The sequence below is a fragment of the Quercus suber genome, unplaced genomic scaffold (genome assembly GCF_002906115.3).
Source record: "Quercus suber isolate HL8 unplaced genomic scaffold, Cork oak 2.0 scaffold_171, whole genome shotgun sequence".
Classification (NCBI taxonomy): domain Eukaryota; kingdom Viridiplantae; phylum Streptophyta; class Magnoliopsida; order Fagales; family Fagaceae; genus Quercus; species Quercus suber.
In genome coordinates this window covers 502,758-526,141 of record NW_027069631.1, presented here as the reverse complement: position 1 = coordinate 526,141, position 23,384 = coordinate 502,758, and the positions used below count along the sequence as shown (strand labels likewise).

The 23,384-nt window shown below is 33.5% G+C and overlaps 2 protein-coding genes across 2 annotated transcripts; both read right to left on the bottom strand.

Annotated features, from left to right (window-relative positions):
• Positions 1 to 266: 266 nt before the first annotated feature.
• LOC112041056 (uncharacterized) lies at positions 267 to 12,027 on the bottom strand. The gene is made up of 11 exons (XM_024073963.2): positions 11,770 to 12,027; positions 11,498 to 11,673; positions 10,397 to 10,498; positions 10,241 to 10,305; positions 9,620 to 9,718; positions 9,009 to 9,088; positions 8,707 to 8,911; positions 5,895 to 5,950; positions 1,339 to 1,434; positions 1,001 to 1,181; positions 267 to 509 (listed from the first exon to the last, which is right to left on the bottom strand). Exons 1-11 carry the CDS (start codon positions 11,823 to 11,825, stop codon positions 384 to 386), a joined length of 1,242 nt encoding a protein of 413 aa, XP_023929731.2. The 5' UTR covers positions 11,826 to 12,027; the 3' UTR covers positions 267 to 383.
• Positions 12,028 to 16,577: 4,550 nt separating this feature from the next.
• On the bottom strand, positions 16,578 to 20,666 carry LOC112036172 (E3 ubiquitin-protein ligase RSL1-like). Its single transcript, XM_024068979.2, has 2 exons — positions 20,056 to 20,666; positions 16,578 to 16,752 (listed from the first exon to the last, which is right to left on the bottom strand). The coding sequence occupies exons 1-2, from the start codon at positions 20,664 to 20,666 to the stop codon at positions 16,578 to 16,580; spliced, it is 786 nt and encodes a 261-aa protein (XP_023924747.2).
• Between the last annotated feature and the right edge of the window lie 2,718 nt (positions 20,667 to 23,384).

Genomic DNA, 23,384 nt, shown 5'->3' with positions numbered 1-23,384 from the left:
ATAAAAAACCTTTAATTTTATAACTCTAATTTAAACATATAAATAAATAAAAACCTTACACCCCTAAAAATTTAAAAAGGTATCAGTTTCACCCTTAATCCATTTTCCATTAAAAAAATTTCATACATAACCAACCAAGAGCTGACTTAATGCATTAAAAAGTAGACAAAATTATGAATAAATTTAACAGCAGATAGACAAAATGACAAAATTGAGTGTTTTTTTTCCCCCAAAGGACAAAATTATAACCTTTTAAGTCTGAGTAATGAAAATTCAACTTAATAATATTCCATGAGCAAAAAGTTTCAACCAAATTCTAAATATATACACAACATAAAAATTCACAAAATATTAGACATTACTGAACCGAGGAGTAACAGCAATCATTTTTTTGAAGAATCATCAAAATGGAGTTCCAAGTGCATTTGTTCTACAAGTATCTTTTCAATAGCATCGACGAAGCTTGATATATCCTGCCGTATGTGTATATCCAATGAGTTTGCCACTTCCTAGCAGATCAAAATTAAGCAACCCAGAGAAGGACAATTTTCAGTTTGGATATTAAACAATTACATATGGAGTTCATTTTTGCAGCTGCTACAGAGATATTTAATAGCTTCTGTACTACATTATTGCAAGAAAAATGAGAAAAAAGGGTACGAGTTAATGAAACAAAACCTCCAGAAATGTCTATACTTCTCTATGAAACCTAAACAGGAATAATTGCTCTTTCCAGAAACCAAAGGGAGTTTTATGTTCTCCAAAAGGTGACTACTTTATGTTGATGAGTCATTTACTTATTTTAGGAACCAAATCGTTAATTTTTTTTCAAATATAGATATATACGCACAAATGCACAACAATATAGCTAAGGTAAGGCTTCTATTGAGAGATCAAAAGTTTGAAAATATGAGAAATTTCTTTCATCTAATAGCTATAATCTAAAATTAAAAAGGAAATATGTGGAAAATTTTAAAAAGAATAAATAAATAACACTCACCTCAGCTTTGCATAGAAAAGTTAAAGAGATCTCCTTCGAATTATCTGAGCTCTTGAGAGATATCAGCTTCAACGGAGAACTTAAAATTGGCCAATATTGAGAAATCTTTATAAACGCATCAACTGCCCCAGCCATATGAGCTATTATAGTCTCATCTCTATCCAAGTACTCAAGTGAGAATCTGCAATAGAAATTTGTTCGTGTAAAAACTCCACATGAAATAGATAGTATAATATAGCAAACCAGAAACTTAACAAGAAACAAATAATTCTATTTACTTGACCTTCAGCAAAAAGTAAGAACATCAGAACTGCACTGTTTTAAAAGACAAGTCTCACCTAGATTTATTCGCACCCTTTACCACAAGATGCCTTAAAGTGCAGAGGGTAATTCTGTCCTGTATTTTTGTTATAAACCACTGCAATGAAGACTTACTGCATGGTTTCCATGAATCGAGTCAGATAATATGCTGATTGGTTTTGTTTCACCAAGTTTATAAAAAGATTAATCCATTCAAAAAGCCTTTGCAGAAAGAAATCTTGCTGAGCAATAAATAAAAAGAAATGGAGCATCATTGAACAAATTGAAAATATCAAGGATAAACTTATGATCATGTAGTTAAAGTGAATTACAGTTTTGAGGTATCTGAATCAAATGCTACAACAAAATGATATCCAAAGTATGGCTTCTGAAGGGAGCACTAACCAACACCAGTTAGACAAAACCATTTTAATCAGGTATTCCCATCTAATGGCCCCTTGAAACTAGTTACTGGTTACGAATAGAAGAAGATAACAGTTGATTGTAGCAAGGTATAAGGCAGAGCATAGTTACCATAATGCACAACTGTCCAAGGAACCATAATTCAAGATTGCTCAAACTAAAGGTGGTACACTTAAGCCCCACTAAGCAAATACGAGAACTAGCTACCTTTTCTCTCTTTGTTTAGCCCTCCAACAATTAACTAACCCTCATACATTTATAAATAAATAAATAAATTAGGCAAAACCACTTATAAAAAAAAAGGGCAAAACTAGGCCAAAACTTAAGACCACTTTATCACATTCTAACTTCTAATGGAACAATCTATATAAACTATACATAAAGATTACCCACGTCTTTCCACATCCCACAAAAAGGGTGGCACACAAAAGGACTAGTCAAGTTGCTTTAAAGCCCAGCTCAACCTACTACATTCCCGATGTAGGAGTCAACACACAACCGTGGAACACTCATATTAAATCCAAACAATCTCAGGGTCACAATCTCCTACTTATATCCCATTCCCATTTGTCAATAGGACCCAAATTGTGCCTTAGTGCCTCTGAGCCACATGGTGCTACTAGTTGGCTCTAATATCATTTGTCAACTTTTGTTATCTTTATTGCAAAGCAATGGATTGTCTTTAACTCTAATACAAAATGATGAGGTCAGGAGAAATATAAGGGAAAGATATACATTGATTGTCCATTGAAACCAATGAATTTAGGTAGACACAAGATAAACCTTTTTAGAGTGCTGAAATAAACAGAACACCAGAGTTCGCAATAGAATTAGAAATCCAGAAGTACATATTTTTATTGGTAATAAAATAATTGACTATAATGATATATTAATACTATATTTATAAAAAGACAACCTAAAACCGTAGAAATGATAAATCATGTTCATCGACTGCCACAGAAACTGTAAAACAGTTGGCAACCAAACCCTTCCTAGTCCCAGACAAATCCACCCTTGCAACAGTGGCCCCCGCTACAAACCCTCCGTGAATTCTTTTGCACCTACAACAATGGCCCCTACTAAATAGTTACTTCTTTGATATTGTACTACCTACTTAGAGGTTTTAGCCCATATGATACTCGTATACATATATATATATATATATATATATATCACCGAAACCATAGCCCCAACATTTTGGAGTCAACTATGGATTCTCAACAAACCAAATTAAGGTCAGCCACATGTAATCTTCTCTACCATTCTATCTTGTCCAAAATCTCTTTATTTAACATGATTATTTTTCTTATCAAAAAAAGAAAAAAATGACATGATTATTTTACTAATTCTAACAATGATATTTTGGCTCTTCCTCTGCCTCTTTTTGTACCCTCGACATGATTTAACTCTTTCTAATCGGTGCATTAATTGCTCTGCTTTACACACAATCAACTTTATCTCATTTTGCGTTAATTGATGGTTATTTCAATTGACTCCCTTTCATTTTCTCATCCATAGGAGCCACCCCTACCTGTAAGTGAATTTCTTCATTCGTATTCTATCTTTGCTTGAATTTCCACTTACCTCAACATTCTCATATTAACTATGTTTATTCAGCCCAACATTCAAGACCACAGAGCATAGCTGGTCATTTATGGTAATCTTATCAAATTTTCCCTTTCAACTTAATTGGTATTCTAGGATCATAGAGTGCTCCTAATACACTTCTGCATTTCATCCGCCTTACTTTTGAATCTATACATCCTTATAAATTATCGATCCAAGATATTGAAAACATTTACTTTTTTATATCTCTTAAATATCGAGTTTTACACTCCATCTTTGTTTATATTTTTACTAAACTTGCACTCTATGTACTATGTTTTAGTCCTTATTAACCTAAAGACTTTAGCTTCTAAAGCATCCCTCCAAATTTCCAACTTGGCATTGACTCAATGTTTACTTTCATTTGCTGAAATTATACTGTATGGGTACCAATAATGCACCACATAGCTTTAAGTCAATATCAATAAATAGACACTCACACTCACACACACACACACACGCGAAGATTTTTATTGGCTTCTTTATATGGTAGATAGCTTCCATGGTAGATCGCTTTGGGATAAAACCAAAATTGCTAAAATTAAAATAAATTGTACAAAAAATGAGCTGGCCACTCTTTCAATTAGGTGTCTAAAATGATTTGACTTTTCTACATTGCAGGAAGAGGTCTATATAGAGAAACCACCAAGGTTTGTTGGGAAGGTGTGTAGCTATGTGAAGCCATCAATGGTCTTAAGCATTCTCCCAGGGCTTGGTCTGATAAATTTGGTGAAGCAATAATCAAGTTTGGATTTCAATGTTCTCAATCTGATCACTTTTTGTTTTCTTATACCTTTAAGAGAGGGAAGATTATGTTGATAAGTTGATTATATTATTATCATGGGTGATTACAAGAAGGGCATTGATGATTCGAATACATTCCTTCATAACTCATTTCAAACTAAGGATAAACAAGCTTCTGTATCTCTTAAGTATTGAGGTAGCACAATCTAAAGAAGTCATCAATTTGTCATAAAGAAAGTATTGTGCTGGACATTTTTTAAACTAGTTTGTTAGGCTCTAAACTGGTAGAAGCGTCTTATTGTCAAATTGTATATGGGTCAGCGAGAGCTATTATCTAATCATGAGAGATATCATCATCTATTTAGCAAGTTGAATTATCTCACAATTACTAGCCTAGATATATCATTTGCAAATAGTGTTGTGAGCTAATACATGGCACCTTCTCGTCTTCCACATTTAGAGGCAGTCATTCAAATAGTGAGGTATCTTAAAGTACATCCAGGTTGTGGTCTTTTGTATAAATCTAATGGTCACCTAAAAGTAGAAGCCTTTACAAATTCAAATTGGGTAGGATCTCCCTCATTTAGAAGATTCACTACTAGCTATTGCACCTTTCTAGGAGGAAACTTGATTAACTTGATTACTTGGAAGAGTAAGAAACAAACTTTTGTATCCAAATCTAACGCAAAAGTTGAGTACAAAGCAATGACACATACATCATGCAAGGTTATGCAAATTAAGCATTTACTAGTGGAATTAAGGTTTGATGTGAAGTTGCCTACGACTATGTATTGCGACAATCATGTGGCAATTCACACTGCCTCCAATCCTGTGTCCATGAGCAAACCAAGCAAACAAGATTTGATTGTCACCTTGTTCTCGAGAGTGTGGAAAGTCATGTAATTGATACTCCATATATCTCTACAGGAGCCCAAATAGCTGATACATTTACCAAAGCTTGTGTAGAACTTAGTTGAATTTATTATGTGACAAGCTGGGATTGAATGATACATACATCCCAACTTGGTGGGGAATGTCATGAGTGAGTATTAAATTAAGGGAAAAACAGTAATATTATCTGGTATATGACTAACATATATTTAAATAATATTTATGTAAAACAAACCCTAAACACATTTTTACCAAGATAAACAGTAATAAAAGAAGGTATATGACACAACACTTCAAAGAACTACTCTAGTAAAACAAACTATTTTATAATTTTGCATATACCTCAATAAATGTTTCCCTAAGGTAACCTTACTGACATAAGACTTTACCGTGAATGAAATGGCTCCAATCCAAACTCTCTACAGTGTTCAATGGGGCTTGACCCAGTCACATAGGGTTATCATCAGAAGCAGAGCTTCATCACTCCCAGCAATCCATATGAGTTCCCAACAGATGCAACAAGGGAATTTTTACCTTTTCTGTGTGAAGTGCCATCAACTTTATAGAAGTTGCCAATGATGCAAAACATTTACTCTCAACTTAAAGGGCTTCATTGTAACATTAACTTTCAACAATATAAGGATGAAAATCAATAATGTACATAAATTATTAAAATAATAATAATAATAATAATAATAATAATAAAGAAATAAATAAATAAATAAAGCTGCATCATAGAAATAAATATTCTACCCATAATAGGAGTACCTGATATTATTAACACTCAAGTTAACCTTCTTTTTGTTCAAAATTAGGAACAAAAAACCATAATACAGGTTCTTGCATTATGGTTCAGAAACATATTCGGCAAAAAGAAAAGTTTCCAAGAGAAAATAAGTTTAAACTTAACAAAGAAATGCCAAATACAAACCTGAGAGACTTTGCAGCATCAAGAATGTCAATTACGTATACATCATTTGGAAATATCTGGCAAACAACGTGAACATCTATAATTAACCAAAAAAGAAAAAAGCAATAGGGTATGTAACTGATATTAAATTATTGAAGAAACTACTTATTACCTATAAGACGTTGCATAACATAATCAAAATTTTGAGAACTTATACTAGAAACCAAGGGCCACCAAGGCAACTCAACTCCTATAACTTACATAATCAACCACAATGTGCGAGCATAAGCTAAAAGAGCGCAACAATGCATAACGTAAAACTCCTTCAATTACTAGCCTTATAGCTCAATAAGCTTCGCAAATGATGCAGGGGCATCTACATTCTTAATCCCTAATTGACAAGTGCTTAGTGTTGAGGTTACTGTCATCAAGACACAAGCAACAGCATTGCAGCAACAGTGTAAAAAGAAGCAGCAGGCAGTGAAGTAGAAGACTGTGACTGCTGAGCTTGGTGCAGGCAAGCAGCTAGGAAAGGGATATAATGAGCATTCAATTGTAGCTTAATTGTATTTACTTGGTAGTTGAACGTGGATGTAAGTGAGTAAGCTGTTAGTTAGTTAGAAAACAGCTAATAACATTGGTAATAGTAAGAAATGACATATTAATTTAAAAAGTGACGTTGAGTATGATGTTGGATAGGATAAAATGGCAAAAAGGAATACACTTGGCCACCCAGTAAGTCTGCTAAGGATCCATATCTAATCCCCAAAGTTTTGGGACTAAGGTTTTGGGTTGTGTATATTATTTTACCCTTAGACAATCACCAAAGCAGAAAAGACAATTGTCATACATTACCAGAAACTAAGAGAGGAATTTATAACCATTAAACAGTCAACAGTGAATGTATACAAACATTAATTTTCATTGGAATCCCATAGAAAACTGAATTCATCTGTTAACCAAAAAAAATAATAATTGTATTGGATAATCAATCTTGAATTCAAACAAAACAATTTTCTAGAAACAGACAAGTAGTCAACCATCCAAGAAGAGACAGAGCAAGCATCACCTAGTTCTCCAAGCTCATCCCTTAAGAACCATTGAACTGTTTTTAGTTCATCAAAAAATAAATAAAGAACGCAGGGGGGAGGGGGGGGGGGGGGGGTGTGGGGGCGGCGGTGGTTGTGGGTGAACCAGCAGCCTCTTTTGACAATATACATGAAACTCTTCACCTACAGGATTTTTTTCCCTTACAGCAGATAGAAACCTAAGTGAACACTTGGAGCTCCAGTGCAAATCCATTTATGGGAACACCAAATTTTATTTTATTTTATTTTTTCGATAAGTAAGAATATTTTCATTAAATGACAGGTACAATGGGCACAAAGTAGCCTAAAAAATTACAAAAAAATACAAAAGAATTATGTACAAAAGGAAAAAGATTCTAACAACAGAATGGAATCTCTATGCATAAAGCCCCTTGCCCGAGACCAATCAAACGGAGAGCCTATGAAGGTGGCTAGAAGCTTATCCCCCATACTCTCCTCATCCTCAAACATTCACCTATTGCATTCTCGTCATATGACCAACATCAAGCACATCAAAATCAAGTCCCAAACATCCAAAGAATGTTGACCCATTTAATTACTCCAGCCAAACATAAGATAAATCATTTTCTCCAATAAAACCTAGTAGATCCTAAAAGATCTAAAGACAAAGCTCCACAATTGATAAGCCACATTACAATGCAACAAAGGTGCTCCACTGTCTCCCCACTAAACTGGCACATGCAACACGAGACCACTATACTGTAGCTTCTCTTTCAAAAGATTAATACAAGTGAGAATCTTCCTCCAAACCGTCGTCCAAACGTAAAGGAAACCCTCCATGGGGTCTTCACATTCTAAATGCCTTTCCAAGGGAAAATGGCAAATGTAGACCCCCTTAAAGCAGAGTGAAAGAATGAATATCAAACTCCCCATTCTTCTTCAAACTCCACGTCACTTGGTCTCCATCCTCTCTAAATGAAATGTGGGACTACAAAATCTGTAGAAAAGCAGCTAGCTACCAAGTCCAACTCTTAATCATTAAAACCCGATAGAATCTAACATCCCAACTTTGCCCCTCCTCAGACTTCCTCACCAATAGACACACCACTGAAGCATTTTTGTCAATAGAACTATCATACAAGCAATAAAAGCCACTCTCAAGGGCTGGTCACCACACCAACAATCATGTCAAAAGCAAATCCGGTTCCCAACTCCAACCTCAAAAAGAATATGCTAAGCATACCTCTCCCAACCCATCCTAATATTCCACAGACCACAACCACAGGCACCTCAGACCGACTATGAACTCCTCCAACCCCAGTCCTCTCCAAATTTTGATATGACTACCCATCTCCAAAGCCAAAATTCCTCAACCCAAAACCTCCATAGCCACTTTCCCAAGAGAGCCTGATTAAAGGTAGTAAGCTTCCTAATCCCCAATCCTCCATTAGCAACAAGAGTGCAGACCTTACCCATCCCACCAAATAGTGTTTGAACTCATCCCCCACATTCTAAAATATGAGTATTAACAAAAATTTTACACTTATTATGATGTTAGCTAACTTCTCTTTTGTTCTCTTTTACATAAGTCATTCTTGGTTGGTTAAGCTAAATCTTGATAATACAATTCTAGGTTCATTAGTCATTACAAATACAAGTGCTTCACCAATCAACATTGTAAATGCTGCAAAGTCTGTAATGTTAAAGTAGATTATCTAATTCTTAATTCTGATTGGACAAAGATATTCCTAAAGAAATCATGGAATAAAAATGTATTCTAATACCTCAACACTCTTTAGCTCCATCGTCCCCTCCAGAACTTCTATTAGTAACTCATGATTCAGTACAGATGGTTCAATGCCTTCAATCTTTCGTGAGCCTTCTAATTTGGGGATATATGTCTGCAATGACAACCTAATGCAGTTTTCAGTGAATGCAGTGACCTTTAGACCTGTCAACAAATCCTCAATCTGTTCTATGGCATCAAACCTGTAATGGTTAAATGAACACGTATAAGGCATGTGTACAAGGCACGCGCGCAAACAAATAAAATAAAAAAGATGCAATCCCACTGTGGCTGAGTTACCATCTGTACATATGATCAAGATCCTGCAAAGACTTTAAAGTTGTTTTGTTCCTCTCAATCTCAACTTCAAGTTCCAATAGCTGTAAGGTAAACCAAAAAAAAAAAAAAAAAATTTAAAAACCCTCCTTACATGGTATAATGGACCACATGGTCAATATCATTAACTAAAGATTAAAAATTCTCTGTATTTGATTATATTGCTCCCCTGCTGTATACTTCCTAGTACCTGTATACTCGGGTGACTCATTATTAAGTTCTTGAATAAAATTTTCTTTACTTATCAAAATAAAATTAAAAATTAAAAATTCTCAGATGAATAGTGAAGTACAACATGCAGGATAAATACAATGTTATATGATTTGGGGAAGATTAACATTTTGACTGTATTGTATAAGCAAAAATTAATAAGAGGTTTGTTAAGAGTAAAATAGAATTAGACATTACAGAAACCATTAAGTTTAAATTTTCGGGAATATGATTGCAAACTCTATCACACTTTCATATATTTTACCTATCAATAATGATTGCAAACTCTCAACAAAAGTATACAAAACTAATACAACTCCCAGAAAGAAAACAGTATCAAACAAAATAATTATAATGAACAAAACCTCCAACTTATGGTCTACAGGCTCATTTATCAAGCTTGATTCATCATCTCCGTATGTAGGGCAATTAGCATTTGCACCTGCTTTTACTTTCTCCGGACCCTACAAAATGGCATAGGAACCCAAGGTTCAGAATTCAGATTGCCTCAAATAGAGCTTGATATATAAGTACCAAGTGTTGGGTAGGATTAGAATTTTGACATGCCCATTAGTATTGTTTCATTCACATTGTCCATGTTATGAAGAAAAAACTCCATCACTTTTTTTTTTTTTTTGAATAATTCAATGGTTACAATAGCGGAGAGGGGGATTTGAACCTAGATGTCCCCATTGGAACCGAGAGATGCCAATCGAGCTACAAGGCTCTTAGAAATTTTGTCACTATCCTTTAGTGTGTGTGCGCGTGAGCTTGCTATTCTCTCACTTCTTTGTTTAAAGTGTGCAAAAGACATTTTTTAATCCCTTCAAAATGGTTCAGTTCTTGTTCAACCCAGTAATCAGGGTTGACTCTTGTTGAAATGCTACCCACTCTAGGCCAATACTTTCAGCTTAATCATGGGCTAATATGTCACCAAAAGAACTAAATTAAAATTTCTAATAATTTATCTTTAATAGATAACTGACCTGTGATGTAATGGAATCTAAATCACAATCCAATCTTTCAAGACATGTCTCCAATTGGGTAGAATCTGCAATGAAAAAGAGGAAACAAACTTAATAAAAAAACCTGTGAGTGTATGCAGACTGGTTTGTACATAAAAAGTCAATACTGATCTTTACCTTCCATGTTGGTTCTAGCAAGAATCTCAATTTCATTGGAGATCTTGGTACTTTCAGCCTCCACCATGTTAAGCTCCTCTTTTAGATGTTCAAAGTATGCATCTATATCAAGTGCAAACCAATTCAGAATCAAGAGAAAGCTTGAGAGAGAGACAGAGAGAGGGGAAAAAAAAAAAAAGACAACGGAAAAAATGAAAGAAGTTATCCTTGGTTTGATCCGCTTAAGAAAATGGAGCAAACAAAAAGGAAAAAGAATACATATACATATATTTTTCATATCTTTTCATTCAAGCATATTAACATGCCAAAGTGTTATATCTGACTCAAAAAGTGAACTTGTTCACCTGAAAAGGTAGAAAAATGAACTCCAGTACAAAGATCCCAATGTATAAAAGGCACCATATTTATGTCAAACATAGTTATATCTGTCATTCAAAAGTATTGTTCTGTTTTGCTATGCAATTTTTTCATTTGTGGCCCTGACTCACTTCATTCTCCAAAAACCCTGTACACCCAAATTCGGTACCTTACTGATGTAGGAGCAAAACTAACATCATTTTAGAATTCATATTTTCATATTTTTGTATTTACCTCATAGGAATTTGAATAATTGTACTTTTATTCGGATAGGGAATAGATTTCATTAGTTGTTATCTTTTATCTCTTTATTTCCTAGAAGCTCTAGCTCTATACAAGAGCCTAGTTTATTTGTATTTTGCAGAATAGACATTGATTAATGAAATTCATATTATAGACTTTCCAATAGTTGGGTGCTAATTCCAAGCAACCCCTAAGTGCTTACCTTACAAAACAAGGAAGTAAAAAGTGTCAAGAGCTTTGTAGCTCAACTGACATGTCTTGATGTTTTCAACTATGAGAAATGCTATGTCTATAATTTTTTCACAATTTTTTCTCAAAAAATTCTAAGTAGCAGGTTGTTATTAATTGTTTTAGATGGTGGGAAAAAAGGTAATTCAAGTTACAGATTCAAATTAGAACCAATAACGCCTACTATTTGTATTAAAAGTGTCATGAAAATGTTACACGTTGTATACCTAGGCATTTCTCTTTCAACTATTGATGTGAGAAAAAAAATATTACCAAAATCTTGAAGGGTTAAGGAAGCAACATGCGAAGTGGAGTCTAACACAATCTGATTCACTTTATTGTCGAAGTCGAGAGTGAAATCTCGGAGTAGTTTCTCGTCGGAATCTGAGGTAGTTGTTGTTAGGTCGGGAACATCATCGTCGTGAAGCTCTGCCAGCTCTCTTATCCGACTAAATTAGATAGCAACAATAATAAATAATAATTAAATTAATTAATTAAAAGTAAAAAAAATAGCTCTATTGAGAGTGTGAGAGAGAGAGAGAGACCGCCGGATAGTGTGGAGATCAACGGAGGCTGAGGACGGAACGGTCTCCATGTCCATCTAATGGGTTCCGGTGATGAGACCGGTGCAAAGTACCCCTCTGTTTCGTGTCGTCCAAAATGCCGCCGTGTATCGGCTTGAACCCACCACCACCACCACCACCTCCAGTTATCGCAACCCTGTACCAGTACTACCACACACTTTCTCACATTTCTCTCACCGCTCTCAAACTTTTGAATTTAAATATGCCTCTAGGTCTGGCTAGAAAAGACTATATGTTTTCAATTTAAATGCTTCTATGTTGAATTCAAATGTAAAGTAGTACTACTAAATGAAATTACATTTTACCCTAAAATATATTCATATTACACTTTGCACCTTACATTTTTTGGGATGCAATTTATTTTCTTTTGAATTTAAAACTCTAGATACTATAAATAAATAAAAAAACATTAAATGTGAATGGATTTGTAGTAGGCAAAATTTTCATACAAGCTAGTATTTGCCAAAATTGGCCAAAATCACCTAAAGAGACTAAAAAAGTCTAAAATTTGTCTTGAGGTGGAATAGGGGGTTATTTGTTCCAGTTTGCTAACAGATCCAAAGTGTTTTGGTCATTTCAACCAAAAAAGAAAAAATTAATAATGTTATTGTGAAAAACTCGGGTCTCTGAAACTTGAATTCTACTAAAAAATGCTTTTTTGCAAAAAAGAAATCGGTCAAATTTCGGACAAAAATGCCCTTGCCTACCACGAGTTAAGATTTTCTTCCAAAATAAAAGGTTGATGTTTTTGCCCGAAAACTTGCACATTGCATATTTAGAAGTCCTAGAAACATATGAAAATGCTTTTTTGAGAAAAAAAAAAAAAAATTCAAACCAAAATGCCCTTTACTATGGATTAATCTTTTTGTCTAAAATGAAAGGTCGACTTTGTCACTCAAAAACTAGCACATAGCATATTTAGAGGGACTAGAAACATATGGCAATACTATTTTTTGTGGGAAAAAAAGTTTTCAAATTTCAAACGAAAATTCAGTCATCTACTGTAGGTTAAGATTTTCGACTGAAATAATAGATCACTGTTTTTCACTCGAGAACTTGCTCATAGCATATATAGAGGCCCTAGAAATGTATGGCAATTCTCTCTTGTGAAAAAATGTCTATCAAATCTCATATGAAAATGCCCCCACCTATGATGGATTAAGATTTTCGTCTGAAATTAAAGGTCAACACGTTTTCGCCCTAAAACTTGCACATAGCATATTTAGAGGTCCTAGAAACATATGACAATGCTATTTTGTGGGAAAAAAAATTGGTCAAATTTAGAACGAAGATGCCCTCACCTAGTATGGGTTAAGATTTTTGTCCAAAATAAATAGTTGATGTTTTTACCAAAAAACTTGCACATAGCACATTTAGATGTCCTAGAAACATATGACAATGCTCTTTTGCAACCCAAAAAAAAAAAAAAAAAGTTTGGTAAAATTTCAAACAAAAATGCCCTTGCTGACTACGGATTAAGATTTTAATCCAAAATAAAAGGTCAATATTTTCCCCCGAAAACTTGCCCAAAGCATTTTTAGAGGTCCAAGAAACATATGACAATTCTATTTTGTGAAAACAGTTGGTCAAATTTTGGATGAAAATGCCCCCACCTACTACGAGCTAAGATCTTTGTCTAAAATAATGGTTGATGTTTGTGCTTGAAAACTTGCACATAGCATATTTAAAGGTCCTAAAAAAATATATGATATAACAATGCTCTTTTGTGAAAAAAAAAATGTTGGTTAAATTTTGGATGGATATGCCCCTACCTACTATGGTTTAAGAAATTTTGGATGAAAATGCCCCCACCTACTACAAGCTAAGATTTTTGTCTAAAATAATGGTTGATGTTTGTGCTCGAAAACTTGCACATAGCATATTTAAAGGTCCTAAAAAATATATGAATACAGATGCTCTTTTGTGGAAAAAAAAAAAAAAAAAGTTGGTTAAATTTTGGATGGAAATGCCCCTGCCTACTACGGTTTAAGATGGTGACGTTTTCATAGGAAAATAACATGTGCATATTTAGAGGTCCTAGAAACATATGGCAATACTCTTTTGCCAAAAAAAAAAAAAAGTCGATCAAATTTTGGAAAAAAAAATGGCCTCACCTACTAATGATCAAGGAAGATACTTTCATATTTGTAAGGCACTTCACTCACATGAATTATCTAGGAGTAGTTTTGTAACTTAATTTAGGAGTATTGTAATTTAATTTCTTCTCTACTTATGCGATCTTGTATTCTGACTTGAAACATCAATAAGTTGCGTGTTTTGGGTGAAAATTACTTTCAGAAATGCTTTCTGTAAATGTGGGTGTTTGGTTGCACATGGAAAATAGCATTTTCGGAAATTCATTTCCGTTGACTATGAGTCAAAGCTGAAATTGTTTCCCCTTTTATTTTCACTTCAAATGAAATTTTCCGGAAAAGAGAGAGAGAGAGAGAGAGAGAGAGAGAGACCCAGACCGGCAACCAAGCCCCACGAACTGCCGGTGAGAGAGACCAAGCTAGCACGAGCAACCGACCGACCCACGAACCGACGAACCCAGACCCATGAGCAACAGCATGAGCAACCCAGAGCAACCCATCGCCTTCGACCCACAAACCGACGAACCCAGACCCATCGCCTCCTTGATCTCGCCGATCCACGAACCAGACCCATCACCTCCACGATCTCGCCTTTCCACGAACCTCGATCTCGTCGTCGACTTAGACCCAGACCCAGACTCGTCGCTCTCTCTTCCTCGATCTCTCAGTTTTTTTTTTTTTTTTTTTTTTTTTAAATTTGATTGTTGTTGTTGTTGTGGTGGTGTGGTGGTGATGTTTTGGTGGTTGTGGCTTTTGATTGCCAGAATTTGCTGTTGGAATTTGTTGTTGAATTAGTTGTGATTTTAAAATTTTTTGTAATAAAATTTGTTTAGATGATGAGAAAATAACTGAGAAAATGTGAAAAATAGTAGGAAAATAACATTTTCAGAATATAACCAAACACTTGAAAATATTTTCCTTTCTCGAAAATAGCATTTCCAGAAAATAAACTATTTTTCAAAAATTATTTTACACGAACCAAACGGACCCTAAATTGTGGTTTTGGTGTTCTGTTCCTCTTTTCTTGGTTGTATCTTTGTACTTTTGAAGTCCTGTTAGTTCATTTGTGCTGACAACCATAGTTTCCATGCTAGTTTGTATTCCCAAAAAGTAGTCATAACTTAAAAAATTCCGACTCTAAAAAAAAAAAAAAATAACCTGAAAATTATTGGGCAACGTGTCGGTTGACTCTGTTTAGAAGGCAACACCAATTAGAAACGGAACCAAGTGAAGACAAAGGGGGTTTAAAAAATAAAACAATTGTCTAACTCATTCTTATAGTTGATGATCCCTCACCAAAAAAAAAAAACATTTTATACAAATTCCTAATTGTTACCGATATTAATATTTTTGAAATATATGGTCATTACCGGTATTAATTTATTTGGTTTTGTTAATACCCATATTACTGCTTGATATTTCTCCCCCCAAATTAATGACAAAGTGTTTGGCCACTTTGGTATTTTGGTTAGAGAAATGTTATGTCCATAATAATTTCACAATACTTTTATAACAAATTTTAAGTGACAATTTGTTATTAGTTATTACTTATTACGAGTAGGCAAAAAACTAATTTAAGTTATAAATTTAAATTAGAACTAATAGCAAAAAAGAAGAAGCTGTGTTTGGCTACTAAATGATCTGTTTGGGATTTCAATTTTCAAATTAAAAAGTTGAAGATTTGGGGCTTGGATGTTGTTGTGTACTGAATGACCTGTTTGGACGCTTTATTTTATTTAGTTTGTAATAAATTGGACATATTTATGGAATATATTGCTAAGCGATTGAGTTTTGAGTAGTTTTGAACTTCCATTTGTGTTTGAGTTTTTTTTTTTTTTTCTTTTTTAATTATTTACTTAGAAACACTATTATTTTTTAGTTAGAAGAATAATGGAGATATAAGATGATAGTAAATATGTTTTTTATTTGGTTTGCATATGATGAAAAAACCAACTACAATGTTTTACACTTTTCTAGTCATGAATATTGTAAAAACTAGGTCTTGAAGAAGACGATTACAAAATCAATGATATATATTGAAAGGAAAATTTCAATGCAATATATTATAAAATAAATCATATACTATAATTTTTGGAATTCAAAATATCGTTGACTTTTATTTTATTGAATTGGCGAGTATTAAAAAAAAATATTTCTGATTTTCTTTTATTTATAGCTTATTAATATTGAATAGACGCACATTTTTTGATATCTTAATTTAGTATAGATTCTTATTATATTTCTTGTTCTTAAATGTTAAAATTTTTTGTTTCTACTTTGGCAAGATGAAATCTTGATTTCCCTAACACCAATTGGTTTAAAGTTAAAAAGAAAAAAACTTAAAATATTTTAGAATTACAAAACAACATCAAGCATTTTAAATTTTATTTGCCAATAACTTCAACCCAATATATGCAACAAAATTAAAAACCAAAATTATATTGTTATATTAGAGTCTTGTAACTTAATTAGTACCAATCTTAGTGTTTTCAATAAAAACGTCAATAGTTCAAATATCTCCTCCTGAACTATTGAATTATCCACAAAAGAAGAAGAAGCATTAAAACAATTTCTTATAAAATATTTCAAAATAAGTCAATAGTTAGAATATAAATTAGCTCAAATCTCCCATAATTAGAATATAAATTAGTTTAAATCTCTCATCTCTCACTATAATTATTGCATTATAAGAAATAAATTATTTTTGATGAACACATAAACGGATATCATGGTCAACACAACCAATATGTATTGAAGTATGTTATTGCAAAGATTGTCATCAAGTTCCTTGTCTCCACATTGGCCAAAATGAGACTTTTGTCCACACTTATGGCAAAAACGAGTTTGACATCTGCATTGAAAACCAATCATGTCAAGAATGAGATCAACTAGTACTCTATAGTAAAACATGTTATGTTTACTTCTCTGTAAAAGATGGAAAAAAAAAAAAAATTTCAAACCTCAGGTTTATAAGAACATAAAAGTTAAGGGAGTGGTCAATGAAGCAAGAGTAATATGAGGTGGTGTCCTTCAAAAAGTGCGAGTAATTATCAAGTAGCTTAGACTTCAGAGTCAGTCATTATTGGTATTTCATTTTCTCACAAGAACAGTAGCTCTTATTAATTAAACTAGCTAAATTCTTGCACGATGTGCAGTGTAACTTATTATTAGTTTTCTACAATACTTCAATAAATTTACCAAGAATTTTGTAACTTAATTGGTTGACACCTTAATTTCCGATAGAGACATTCATGATTCATCCCCCAACTATCGATGTATAATTTTTTTTTTTTCAATAAACTTCCTTATAAAAAATTATAATATTTAGTTATTTTATAGACAAAATAGAAATCACACTATATATACGTGTTCACAAATTAAAAATTACATGATATAATGGTTAATATAGATAAACATGTTTCATGCCTACTAAAAAAATGCATATGTCTTTCAATTATTATTTCTCATATAAATCGTAGAAAAATTATATTATTATTTTTTTTTTGAGAAAAATATTAAAATTTCATTATGCTATAACAAAATAAATATATTTATTCTATTTCGCGTGCGCGCGCGCACACACACACACATATATATATTACATGTGACTGAAAGGAGTTAGGAAATTTAAAGGACTAAGATTTATTTTAGTGAATTTACAAATATTTAATTTTTATGGCTTTTGTGTCAATTGCAATCAAAGCGCAACTAAACATGAGTAAGAATGTCATATTCTAAATTTATTATTATTATTTCAACTAAAAATTATCTCTTATATATGGTTTATAAAAATCATCATATAAATTCATTTGGTATAAATAATTAATGCACAACTATAGATAATTAATATAAGCATTTACTCTATTGTCTAATTTAATGAACTAATACTTGATATAATGCAAACTTTGTTGATTTAGAATCCTAAATAAAGAGAACTTCAAGGAATGTGCCACATGGGCACAACCTTATACTCTTTAACATGGAGCCTTTGCTTATATAATTATATATATATATATGAATATTGATAATTTATAATGAAATCCATTATTTATGTGAGAAGAAAAGTACCAATTATTGTACTCTGAACTACAGAATAAATTTCCAAAAAATATATTGTCATAAAACTTATTGAAATTTGAATGTAATTTTATAGATGGGTTCCTCGTTTACAAAATGTGGAATGAAGGTTCTAAATAATGAACTGCTTGTCGTATATTAATCCAATTGCTTTAAACACTTAAAGTCTGTCTGCCTCAAAAAGGGAATTATTTCAGATTTGGCGAGTATATGAATAACTAATGTGTTAGATCCCCCCCCCCTCCCCCAAAAAAAAAAAAAAAAAAAAAAAACTAATGTGTAAGATTATGTTCGCCTAAAGGTCAATGTTAATTGACTCACTATGCTTAATATTTTTTTAAATTGTACTTATATAATGAATGACAATGTGGTGCGATGATATAATTTGATGTTGTCCAAAAGAAGAATTAGAATATGGGCGTGCGCTAAGTAAATTAATGGATAGCCTTGGCCCTAGCTATTGAAAATAAGTGAAGGACCTGCAGGGCCTGTAAGATGTGTGGCTCACAAACACCAGCTGTTAGGGTTTTAGGGCTCGACTGTGATTTGATTAACCAATTTAATCCAAATATAGGTAATTAACCAAATTATGTTTCAAGTTTGGTAAACATCACATAACATGGACCACATTGGGATAACTAAATAATGACCCAAGAAAACTAGTGAAAAAAATTGTTTCACATTAAAAACATATAGGGATTTAACCTTACAATCCCAAGGTAAACAAATCTAATAGAATTCTTCTTAAAAAAAAATTAAAAAAAAAAAAAAAAAAAAACTAGAATACAGAAGACTTAACCCTAAATCTATCGCTATCTAAGTATAAATTATGGATGTAACCACATATAACTTCATCCTCATGGACTCTTCTATTTTAGATTTATTGCATGTGAACATCTGCTCACAACTCCAAGAAACCTCCCAAAGGTTTAACCAACAACTTGGATGTAGATTGGTTGCAGCAACTTCACTTAATCACAACATCTTTAGTATGAAAATATAACTTTGGTTGATGTTTTAAGAGAGTTTGGAAAAATCATAAATGTGAACAGAAATATGGCTCTCATAAAGTCTTGAAAAACTTTCTCTAGGGTTGCTTTTATATTTATCTTGTAATCCACAAAACCATTGGTCAAAAGTTTGATAGAAAACACCTTAGGATCTGTTCTACATGAATCTTGGTCAAGCAGGTTCGAGCTGTCGAGTTTAGTAAAACTCGATAGATTGTGCTTGTGTCAAAATGTAGTATAGTGCCTGTCTAGTTTCTAACTTTCTTGAGTCTTTCACAACTTAAATCTTGACTTGTCTTGCTCTTTGACATATTTTCAATACTAAACCAAGACTTACAAAGATTCGAAGTGTTACAAGAGTTAATGACGTGCCAACATATATTCTTCCGGACATAACACCAGCCCTGGTTGCCATTCCACCACAATGTAGATTGTAGACCAACACCAATTCTATGCATGTCCCTCGTCAACCTGGTCCTAAGGGACTTTTGGTTTTGGTATGTCACTCTAATCATTATGGTTTGATTTAAGATTTCCTGTAAATGGAATTTAATAGAATCCCATAGTTCGTATATATGGTTCAAGCAACAAACAATTTATTTTGACATATTCACTGGAAAACATGGAAATAAAAAGAAAGAGTGAACTATATATTGCAAATGAATCAAAATTTAAGATTCCTGCGACTAAGTTTCTAGCACAAATGTTATCAAAGAAACTAGGTTCATGTTTAGTTGTTTCGACAGGGATGAGATATATGATGTGACAATGTAAATAATAGAGAAATTATTAAAAGGATCTAAAGAATTATATTTTCATTATATTAACTTAAAAGGATACTACATTTTTTTTTTCGTTAAATCAAAATTCAATCTTTCAAAAGTAATATTTAAATCTAATACTCATGGTCACAGTTTTATAAAGGCAGATTAAATTCTTCCAAAAAAAGCAGACTAAATTAAATAAGGATTTGGTATAAATACCCATGTCTATATAACTTTCGAAAAATGGTTTCATGTGTATATATCATGGTTGATGAGAAAATCCAACAATGTATGTTAAAATACCTGCAAATGACGTCGTTGCAACCATCAACACGTTCAACAGCATGACCACAATTGGGGCATCTACTCCATTTCTTCTCTTCAATAAGCCTTCCAAGCAGAACATCATTCTCATCTCTCAACTGTCCACTCTCGTTGCATCGATACCCGGCATGCCATCGAGTCTTGCACTGAAAACAGAACTCCTTCTTGCACACAGGACACTCAGATTTTGTCACAATTTTGCACTCGTTAAGTACCAAAGTTGAGCATTGAGGGTCTGGGCAATAGCATTTTTCTTCAACCTTAAGAACAGCCGACTCGAAAAGAATATCACACCACTTATCAAATAGTGGTTTTGAGATGATTCTCCTGCAAAAGAGAGAGTCCAACAATTGCGTGCAATACAAACTAGGACATTTAATGTTGGCCACCTTGTTGTCAATCTGGGTTTCGACGTATTTGGCTATGCAATCCATGCAAAAAGGGTGTACGCAATTGTTATTGTTGTTGAATTTCTTGTTTGATTGCATGGGCTCTATGCATATTTCACATGTGAACACAGGATCTTCCTCTACTTGCTCTTCTTGGGGTTTTTTTAAGTCTCTTCCATTTTTCTTTAGCGTGTTTCCCATTTCATAAACGATTACTACAATATGATTTGGAAATGTGTCATTTCCATTTCCAAATGATGTTATAAAAACGAATATTGTATTTTTAAACTATGGGAATGGAAGTTATAACAAAATGATGTTATAAAAGTTATTATAACTGTCGAGAACAATCATTAAATGGAAATGGAAATGGACACAAACGAATATTCAATTGTGATATAAGTTATTTTAACTGTCGAGAACAAACATAGAAATGGGTCCAGTTGACCAAGTCTCGGTTAAGTTTTAATTTCTTTCCGAGGTGGTGTTCAATTAAAATTTTCCATTTCCCTTTTTCTTGTGTGTTTCTTTAAAAAAAAAATTAAAATTTCCAATAAAACTTCTAAAAATACTAAACATTTTACATTGAAAGTATTTTCAGAAGTGTCCCAATTTGAAACAAACACAACCTTAAAATGTCGTTGAGGCAGTGCGGTAGTGTCCCAAATTGGAGCATACCCTGTATGCTAACAGATTGTCTACTGTCCACCTCTTTTTTTTTTCTTTTTCTTTTTTTTCTTTTTTTTTTAATTTTGTTTTGTTTTTTTCCGTGTTTCCGAATTCATCTACGGAATTATAACAACAACAATAACAAATAAATCCTTGGTTCCAAAATTTTGAGATTGGCTAACTACTCAACTGCATAAGTACGTGTATGGGAAAATTTTAATGACTAAATCTCAACTGTTTGATTACAATTGAATGGTTCCAGTTGTCCAACCCATCTAAGCCTAGATACATGGCCAATTAATTGGGTTTAAAAATTAGTATGTAATCAACTGATTGGGCCCTTAATTAACAATTACCCAGTTAATGGCATTCATAATTCCGCGTATTTTAGCCTTTGTTTTCATTATAAAAAAAAATTAACATTTTTATTATTATTATTTTTTTCCTGTAGTTTAAATATCTTCCATTACTTATATTCAAATAAGGTTGGGCTTGGTTGCCTACTCTCAACCTGGTACTACGAGGGGTTGGGGCCTTCAAGCTGATCGTGTAGTTCTTAACTTCTTACTGCCCTCGTTTGATTTGTGCACTACATTAGGGAAAAGCTTAGGTAATCTTAGAGCAATGTTTCAAGTTCTCAGGGAGTGGGCCCCACATGCCCACTAGAGACCCACCTCTTATTTGAGAGCTTGGAGCATTGCTTTGAAACTATCTAAGAATTGCCTTTACTCTAAACGCTTCTATGTATCACTAGGCAACAATTTCCTAAGCGCTAGAGGTTGTGTTCATTGTTGGAAATCGTGGGAAGATATTAGGGGCTTATATTAATGCACACGCCTAGGTCTAAATATTTTTGTCACAACCTAGAGGTAAGGGTTCATATCTCTGTGGGTGCATGTTTAATTGTATTCTTTCGTTGGTATAAGAGTCACAAGTCTTATCTTGTTCTCAAGCCCTTGGAAGGGCACAGGAGAGAATGATCATTTTTTCGGTATAGTCTTCTATTATTGCATTTTTGGGTCCTTCACCATCGGCTACTCTACAGAGAGTTCCAGAGCCACCACTTAAGAATAAACATAATTTCATCAGGGGACGAGTTTAAGGAGAGAGATAACAAATTATTCTATTCGGTTTGAAAGCGCATGTGAAATAGGTATTTTGTGGATCAATTATCTCTAACACTTCTTCGTCTTTTTGAGTGATTCTTTGATAATTAATCTTTGATTTAAAACAACAAATTTTGAGTGGGAGTACACCCCAATAACACATGCATAAACAAATTTCCTTGAAAATGTGCATAATTATGAAATAGGTGATTAAAGGAAGACTGAGCCACCCGGTCTGCTTGGCTGTCAATTGTAATGGTGTGCCATTTATCAATCATTACGCATGGTTAGTCTTTTTAAAAGCTTATTGCTTATTGTCTTTTTCTTTCTCTCTAATCTTCAACTATCCACGTGTGATTTCAGTGTTACAAGATAATTAAAACCATGGCTTAGGCGAAGAAGTCAGAGACTAATTAAAACTGAAGGTAAACCTTTTGTTTCCTAGGCTTGAGTTTTCTAGGCTAAGGAGAGGATTCTAAGAATGAAAAAAAAAAAACCTTTTGAAGATAAGAAAGTTGAGTAGAAGAAGTTGTGATTCCCTTCTCTCCTCATAATGGGAAAGGGTAGAGGTCGAGTTCAAACCAAAGAAATTAAACACTACAAATGATGCCATAAGTTTCATATTGTTCTAGACAATCATAAAACTTTCTATTTCAGATAGAATTAATTAAGAGAGCTCCTCTCTGATAGCAATTTGTAAAGAATAACATTTTCATTAACGATTGCGGAGCTTCGGTGGTGGATCGGTGGCGTTTGGTGGTCGGAGTTGTGGCGGATGGGTTTTGTGATTTGGTGGTGGATCGGTGATGCGGCTGTGGAGATCGGTGATGCGGAGCTTCGGTGGTGGAGATTTGGTGGTGGATCGGTGGCATTTGGTGGTCGGAGCTGTGGCGGATGGGTTTATGGTGGATCGGTGATGCGGGGCTGTGGAGATCGTTGATGTGGAGCTTCGGTGGTGGAGGGTGATGGATCGGTGGCGTTTGGTGGTCGGAGCTGTGGCGGATGGGTTGGAAGAGAAGACCAGAGAGATGGGTGTAGAGAGAAAGAGAGTGAGAGCGTGAAAGAAACCAGAAAATGAAAGAGAGAGAGAGGGCGCGGGTATTTAAGGCAGGTAGGTAAAAAGAAATAATAAAAAAATAGAGTG